Raw genomic sequence first — 8,782 nt, 5'->3', positions numbered from 1 at the left:
ATTGCTGGAGCATGTCCAGAGGAGAGCAACCAAGCTGGTGAGGGGTCTGGAGCACAAGTCATACGAGGAGTGGCTGAGGGAACTGGGGTTGTTCAGTCTGGAGAAGAGGAGGCTGAGGGGAGACCTGATCGCCCTCTACAGCTACCTGAAAGGAGGCTGTAGGGAGGTGGGGGTCGGCCTCTTCTCCCTGGTAACAGATGATAGGACGAGGGGGAATGGTTTGAAGCTGCGCCTGGGCAGGTTTAGGTTAGATATTAGGAAAAACTTCTTCACTGAAAGGGTTGTCAGGCTCTGGAATGGGCTGCCCAGGGAGGTGGTAGAGTCCCCATCCTTGGAGGTATTTAAAAGAAGGATAGATGAGGTGCTTAGGGATATGGTTTAGTGGTGGGATGGCAGGGTTAGGTTAAAGGTTGGACGCGATGATCTTAAAGGTCTTTTCCAACCAAAGCGATTCTATGATTCCAAGTTTGTGCTTTTGGTCTGCAGGGGTGAAATGGTCAAACATAACACCTTCAGTAGCTCTTTAAAAAAGCAGGTATTACTGTGTGAGGCATGACCGGTATATAATTCAAGAAAGAAGGTACTTTTCCTGAATTCTTTTTGTATTTTAACGTAATTTTAGGATTTGAAATGTGTATGTTGTTTATTTAGCCAGTGTAGTACCTGTGCTGCTGATGCCAGTGGCTTGAAACTGGTATTGTAGGCACTAAGTGTCTGAGTCTCGTGTCTGTACTTGGACACATTTCAGTTGATGGTGCAGCTCTTTGAGGCAAGACATAATTTGAGCAAATTTGGTAGGATTTACTTTAACCAATAAAGCATATAGAGGTGAGGGGATGGGGGAAGACACTTAAATCAGCAGGTTCAATTAAAAAATGGCAATGACCTGACAGAGAGGAGAGTCAGGAAGCCCAGGTAGAACTTAGTGTTTCATCTAAACGACAGCTCTGCCAAGGCAAGCGTGTGCTCTTTGGCAGGGGGACAGCGGCATATCTTTAAGCATCCCAGCTGCATAACTAGAGATTGATTTTTGTCTACTAGGATTACTCTTTATGCCCCTGTACTCCACACTGGTGAGGCCACACCTTGAATACTGTGTTCAGTTTTGGGTCCCTCACTACAAGAAAGATGTTGTGTTGCTGGAATGTGTCCAGGGGAGAGCAACAAAGCTGGGGAGGGGTCTGGAGCCCCACGCTGCTGGGGAGCCTCTGGGGGAGCTGGGGGTGTTCAGCCTGGAGCAGAGGAGGCTGAAGGGAGCCCTCATCGCTCCCTACAACTGCCTGAGAGGAGGGGGGAGATGGGGAGGGTCAGGCTCTGCTCCCAGGTAATGGACGATAGGACATGGGGAGATGGCCACAAGTTGTGCCAGGGCAGGTTTAGGTTGGACATTAGGAAAAATTTCTTCCGCAAAAGGATTGTCAAGCACTGGAAGGGGCTGTCTAGGGAAGGGGTTGAGTCCCCATCCCTGGGGGGTATTTAAAAGCCGGGCAGATGAGGTGCTTAGGGACAGGGTTTAGTGGTGGGATGGCAGGGTTAGGGGAATGGTTGGCCTTGATGATCTTAAAGGTCTTTTCCAACCTGAATGAATCTGTGAATCAGGGGCAACCATTGCAAATACTCAAACCAGTGCTTTTAATGCAAAGAAACTACCTTTGAGTTTGGAACAGGGTCCTTTGGAAAATACCGATTTGTATTTTCCAGGAACAAGATAAAGTACGTTGCCGCCTTCTCTGTCAGCTTCTTCCATGTGACCAAAGGCAATGAATGAACTTTTTGCTGCATTTCAGGATTTTATGCTGATGTTTCACTTCCATCAGTATTTTTTTCAGGAAAGAAAATTATCTTAATTACCGTGAAGTAACTAATCTTCAAGGCTGTAATCACTGGTGACATAATGCTTCATATTTACAAAATACGAACAATTCAGTTCACCTCTTCAGATTGTCATTTGAGTTACTGTAAACAGCTTCCTGTAACTGCTCTTTAATCAAGAAATTGAATTCTATAACATGAATAGTAAAGTTTTGACTACTAAAATGTAGTGTTTCCTTTCATATTTTAGCCAACTTAGTGAAATGTGTTCCATTAGTGTATTTTAAGTTTCAGTAATTTCAGTATAGTTTTTTTACATGAAATGGTACAATTATGAAGATTTGTTTCCTGTAAAGGTGTTTTTTGGTAGCACACGGAGCAAATATTGTGATGATTATTTGGTGTGGCATGACTGCTTTTCTTTAACTGTAAGTCTTCTAAAAATGGTGATTTATACTACATCCTTGCCTAATTGTATAATCTTTATTTTTCAATAGATTTGAGTAGGGTTTTTTGTCTTTCAGTCTTCTGTACATCTTAACTTTTCTTGTTGCTTGAAGTCTTACCAGTTTTTGTGTTGGTTTCCAGACTCTTCAAGTTAGCTAGCCAGCCTTGTTCTGGCATCCTCATTTATGAAGTGCCAAAATTATACAAACTAAGGCCAAAAAAGCTATATAATTTATCTATAAGCACGATGCCAGTTTTTCTTCTGTCTGATCTTTTGCGAATACGGTGTTGCACACCTTGATTCTTAGTATTTTGGCATACAGGAATATCACTCTCGTGCTTCAAGATGAGTGTGTACGAAGGCTCTCAAAATTAGATTTGGGAAGCACAGAGGATACTGCCCAGTACTACCTAGCATCATAGTAATGTCATGAATAAATGACTCTATGATTTAAGTTGTGCAGCCCTGGATGGGTAAGCACATCGTAATTTGACAGGGGGCCCTCTGTGTTTTGAAGATCACAACTGACGGCAGTTTTGCTTACCGTGGGAAACTTTCTTGTAGTTGGAGGCTGGAATGGCCGTATCTGTGTTTGAAGGACAAGGGAGCGCTTTTGTTACCTTCAAAGACCCATTACGGGATATGATTGCTTGTGGGAGGGTCTGGTTATGATCTGTTAGAAAACAGCCTATTAATAAAACAGAGGCTCTTGTAATAGAGTACTTCTTAATCTTCTTCCTATGTGGTTATTTATAGGCTGTGGGATCTTAATTTGCCTCTCATGTGCATCAACTTCTGTTATTTTAAAAGATCAAGTAGCTTTCACACGCCTCTGAGAATCACTTCTGGAGGAAGCGGTCTGTTTTCTAAGGAATCTTACAAAAAGGCTCCAAGTCATAAGTTTGTTGTCAAAAACGTCTTAAGGTTTTTGCTAGTGGTTTTTTTTTTTAAAGGACAAAAGTTATGGAACGTCTCATTGCATAGATATTTCTATATTAATTCTGTATTTGTCTGATTACAAGCACATTCTCTTGAATTCTTGGAGGATTTGCAGTTGCTGATAGTACATACTCGTCTTTAGTGAGTGTGCGGTGACCTACCTGGAGCAATATTAAATGTATTGTTCTCTTTGTTTTTGTGGTCATTTTCTTTGTTAGAGTGGCCCTAGTGCCAGATCTTGCCACAAGATGTGCATTGACATTCAACGAAGGCAGATCTACACGCTGGGACGCTATCTGGATTCCTCTGTGAGGAACAGCAAGTCTCTGAAAAGTGACTTCTATCGCTACGACATCGACACAAACACATGGATGTTACTAAGCGAAGACACTGCAGCGGATGGAGGGCCAAAGCTGGTGTTTGATCATCAGGTCAGCTACACTCATACCTTTAGTGCAAGTTCTCAGTGTTTGCGAATCCATTTCGATCATAGCCTCCTGCGATTTAGAAATGCTGTACCAGGTAGGAGGAAGGCTGTGATCTGCACTCAGTTAAATTCTAATAGCATTTTCGTCCACTGACTACTGGTATTCTAATCAAATTGAGTCAGAAGAATCATGAAAACCTTTGCGAACTAACTCATTTTATTAAGACACATTTTATTAAAGCTCAAAGCACAGTTCATCTGGTTTTAACCAGTCTTGTTGAGCTGGGTTTGCAGATCTGCCTACTCAGAGGGCGTTGGGGAACAACTTGCAAAGCTGTGTATGGTACCTTCAGAAGAATACTATAAGCAAGCTGCTGAAATGGGGCCAACAGGATCAGGATTCTTTCAAAATTGGTTATCTTTTAAAATTTGTAGAATGTGCTTGCATTGTAGCGATTGAAACACCTTAAAGGACTGGCTACTAATCTTCTAAAAAGCCACACCTGTCTGTGTCTTCAGACTGAATACTCTTTTTTTTACTTGTGTGTTTAATGGCTTTTGTGTACTTGAAAAAAGTATTTTGTTCTTAATTGATATTTATAAAGCATGGCAAAGAAACAGCACATCAGTACTCATTTTTAAAGCAGCCCAAGAACTGCTTTTATTGGTACTGGCTGTTTTGTAACTAAAGCTGTTGTTTGCCAGCACAATATGCGTTTCTGCTGACACCGAAAATTAAAGATACGTGTTGTCTGCAGAACAAAAGCCAATCAGTCTTTCTGTTCTATTAATAACAAATACCAGGCTCCCAGGTGTTGGGGAAAAGGCAAAAGTAAATTGTCAGCTGGCAAGGCTACTCTGGGTACCTTGTTTGCCTGCTTCTGAAATTTGTTTCTTTTTTCCCCTGCTGTCTCTTAGGAAAGAATGTCCTCCCTGAATTCTTTATCAATCTGCAGCTCTTTCTCTTCTCTCCCTCAGTACCTACTGCGATAGCAGTTTTTGTTTAACCTTCACAAAAATGTGCTGCACGGGAAGTGTTTTGTGTAGGTTTTGCTGAGTAGCATCTCTATCTTACCGTAATCTTGTCTTTTTTTTTTTTTTTTTTTTTTTTTCCTCCCCCCCGCCCCTGGTGTTTTATAACCCCCTGCTTTGCACTGTGTCTGGAAACATCACCTGGAGTCGGGGAGTTTTGATTTGTACTGTGATGCATCTCTTGTGCCATAACCTAAATTCAGGCTTTGGGGGATAAACATATTTCTATGGCAGTCTCATCAAAAATCTTTGGCCAGGTTACGACCCTACTTTATGTTGAAGTAGTGGGGGTAACAGTAAATGCATGCTTGGGGTGGAATCTGAGTAACAAATCACAGGCTGGTTTTAGATTGGTTGAGTGGCGGTTGGTAAATTAGCAGTGATTTTGGATTTTCCCCTTGCATAGCCATTGACAAAGGCAATCTTCTGTTAACTTTGATAGAGTTGGCTATGGATCCTGGTGAAAAAACTCTAAAATGTTTTTCCCTAAAATCAGTAGCTAGAGGCAAGTCTCCTATACGATGAAGGGTACATGTAGGCTCTTATTAAATAAACACGTGAAAATTAGACTTGCATTTTAAATAAAGGACTGTTTTCTGAGATTACTACCTGCCAATGGTTTTGTTTCTGTTTGTTAGAGGTTCCGGAGATGCGCAGAGTACTGTCTTACTAGGTATCACTTGCAGGGGAGGGATGTTTAATCTTAAATCTTGGCATGTTCAAGTCTTAATGTGCTGGCTTAAAACTACTTCTCTCGTTCTTACAGATGTGTATGGATTCTGAAAAACACATGATCTATACCTTTGGAGGCAGAATTCTGACCTGCAACGGCAGCGTTGATGACAGCAGAGCCAGTGAACCGCAGTTCAGTGGATTGTTTGCTTTTGACTGCCAGTGTCAGACATGGAAACTTTTGAGAGAGGATTCCTGTAATGCTGGACCTGAGGATATTCAGTCCCGAATAGGACATTGTATGTTGTTCCATTCTGTAAGTATCTGCACCATACTTTGATTTATGATGCCTGACTTAAAGGAGAACATCTGTTTTTGATTTTTCTTGCAAGTTTGGAGCTCTTTAATCTCCCAAGTGGTGTGTTGTCTTACTTGATTTTATGTTCGCTGACATCCTGATGCTTCTTTGGTAAGTGCAGGTGGTATTAATTCAAGTCTTGGAGTTTTCAGGACTTCAACTGAATAAAATTTCAAGTAAAAAGCAAGGTGAATTTTAAACAGTTAATTTTAATCAAATAATGGTAAATAGACACAGAGGCCATCTTACAATTTGATCTAAAGAGTTTTTCTTTTAGCATTGGTAGAGCATCTTGGAAGCTTCTGGTCTAGTAAATACCTGATGTGGTTACTGGAATGGTAAATTTAGCTAGGGGCTTACTGGGTGTGTGTTGAGATGCACAGACCTCACATTCCTCTGTATTGAGCACCCAGTTCCTGCTTGTCTTGTGCAGCTGTTAATGGTTGGGCACAGATGGCATTGTGGACACTTCATCTGACTGATGGAAAGGCGGAGGCGTGGGGGCGTGTGGTTTTTAATGTAGTATTGGATATTAAAAAAAAAAAAACCTTCCGTTGCTTTTCCAGTTGTGCTCATCAACCACAAGTTTACTTAAGTGCAGAGCACAGGAATTGCAGGGCGAGGGTGGTAAAGGGAGGATGGTTAGTGTCACATACGTTCTGGACTAGCTTTCCACATAGGTGTTTTCAGTGGAATAGTGCAGTACAGAGGGGATTAGCATCACGTAGGAACACTTGCATAGGTAGGTGTGGGGCAGTGGTAGTTCTGCACTGAATTTGCATGGTAGCTTCTTAGTGGTAGTAAGTAGAGATTGTAGAGTTCTGCTGACATTAAGCTCTGACTTGGGGGTGAGGAAGAACAGAATTAAAATTAATATTATGGCATTAGAATGTCTACTGCTACCACCAATTGAAAATGGACCAGTTTGAACAATTTACTGAGTTTATTTCTCTTTTTTTTTTTTCTTTCCCTCTCAAATGAAAGATCAGAATTTTTTTAATGAATACTGTGCTTTCAGAGCTTCAAATTTCATTTTTGGTTTGAATGGCTTTCTAAAATCTGTTCAAAAACATACTGCCACACAAAATTCTGCACGGGTACCAGAGGATTTTTCAAGTATGAGTCTGTGGTAAACATAAGAATACAGGTTTCTGTAAGCACAGGTCATGGAAGTTTAGGTCCTTTTGCTGTTTTCTCAACCATTTGAAAGAAAAATAATCTGCCTCTTAATGGACTTTCCACTTGGCAAACTTGAAAGAAGTAATAAACCTGTTATTCTTGGCTTGCTGCTTGCCATTTGCCTGTTCTGAGTTCAGTAATGTGCTGGTACCTGGATGGTTTCTCTTACAGTCTGTCTCTTGTTCCTGGGTGTGTGTGTGTGTTTGTGGTGTGGCTGCTTTTTTTTTTAAAGAGTGAAGTTATGATCTAATGTGTTTTAGATATGGAAACTGTTAATTTTTTAATATTAAACTTGAAAAATGAATTGCTGTTTCAATGTTCTGAAGTTATAGCTTCGATTAGGCAAGGCTACAGTTAGTTAACTACGTAAAATCTGCCTGGTCATTCTTGACCTGAAACTCTGTGTGGGGTCCAGGTTTGTGGTCTCATAAAGATCATGAAAAAGAAGTCTAAAATTACATTTATAAGACACTTTTTGGGGTAGAGAAGCTGTGAGTCTGTAATGGGTTTAGCTCTTAAAACTGAGAAATCATGAATTCAAGAATCGAGATGAAGAATCCAATCAAGAAGTCTCAAGGGTTTTTTGAGTTTGAGAATAATAAACTGTTCTGCATAGTTGTTCCCTGTGAATCTTTGTGGAGATAAAGGTAAGATCTTTACCAAATAAAGATTGTGGACCTGATAGTTAAGGCATGATTTTAAACGTAGAAGAAACGTATCTATTACTCTTTGATTCACTTTTGCTTTTGTTAATGGTCACAGTTGGCCAACATACTTTGAGCTTGGTAAAGACATACTTGTTTTTTCCATTCTAGAAAAATCGCTGCTTGTATGTATTTGGTGGCCAGAGATCAAAGACTTATTTGAATGACTTCTTCAGTTATGATGTAGACAGCGATCACGTGGATATCATATCAGACGGCACTAAGAAGGATTCAGGGATGGGTAAGACTGTAACAATGTATTAATTTCTTCCTGTTGGTACAAATATTGTTAAGTAGGTGAAAGGCCAGCTTCAGTGTCCTGTGGTATCGGGTTAGCATCCTTAACTAGCCCTACATACCCAAGTAAACTCCACAGTATATAGGTTAAACTTACGCCAGCTCATTTGTCCTTCCTATCATTTGACACTCACCATACAAATAATTGATGTGTGAAACCACATAGCCCCTCAAAAGAAAAAAAAAAAAAATCAGCAAAATAAGAACTAAAAATACCTTCTTTGAAACTCCAACAAAGACCAAAAAAAAAAAAAAAGGCCAAAAAAAATTTATTTAAATCAGGAAAGGAGAAAGCAATTTTTTTTCTTGTTGTCACAAACTGAAAGATGCCATAGAACAGAAATAACCTGCTTGGTTTGAGGTGCAGAAAGGCAGGTAAGATGCTTAGAGACAGAGAATTGGAGTAGAGGGACAGAGGTTATTTAGCCTGGCAGGAACTGACTAGAAAGGTGGGACTTGTTGTCCTGTTATTCTTGTACTAAATTATCAGGGAGGGGCAAAAAAAAGGTAGGAGGAGGGAGCAAGGCTTCAGTCCTGTTAGGTTCATACCGCTGGAGCTGTATACGCCAGGCATAGGTCTGTATACCAGAAACCTTTAAAAACAGCCAAAAAGCATTGTAACACAACCATAAAGAACTGATTTTATACCTCTTCTCCTCAAATGACGTGGAGAAGAATGCTCTTCGTTTCCAGAAAGGCTTTCTGCATGTATAAACACATCATTTTCCTGTGTTGCAAATACCCTGCTTTTCAGCATAGAGCTCAGAAGTGGAAATTTGTGTTACAGTGTGTACTACTATAGGAGAGAAGTTATAAATATTTCTCATCATATGCATATTTAGTCCTGATCTTGTTTGCTCTTCTTCCAGTTACCAAAATCCTAGGAAGCTAATTTATCTTGAATTTAGGCTGCC

At 40.4% G+C, this 8,782-nt stretch overlaps 1 protein-coding gene across 2 annotated transcripts in view; it reads left to right on the top strand.

Moving 5' to 3' along the window:
• MKLN1 (muskelin 1) overlaps nt 1–8,782 on the top strand; it is a 102,793-nt gene that overhangs the window by 64,921 nt on the left and 29,090 nt on the right. For both annotated transcript variants that reach the window (XM_035903860.1, XM_035903861.1), the window contains exons 10-12: nt 3,418–3,630; nt 5,425–5,646; nt 7,683–7,812. In XM_035903860.1, coding sequence (XP_035759753.1) covers nt 3,418–3,630; nt 5,425–5,646; nt 7,683–7,812 — 565 coding nt within the window. The remainder of the gene's footprint in view (nt 1–3,417; nt 3,631–5,424; nt 5,647–7,682; nt 7,813–8,782) is intronic.

Source organism: Egretta garzetta, unplaced genomic scaffold (assembly GCF_000687185.1).
Source record: "Egretta garzetta isolate BGI_Z169 unplaced genomic scaffold, ASM68718v1 scaffold260, whole genome shotgun sequence".
In the NCBI taxonomy this organism is placed as follows: Eukaryota; Metazoa; Chordata; class Aves; order Pelecaniformes; family Ardeidae; genus Egretta; species Egretta garzetta.
The sequence above is the reverse complement of the archived record's forward strand: the minus strand, read 5'-3'. Positions and strand labels throughout refer to the sequence as shown.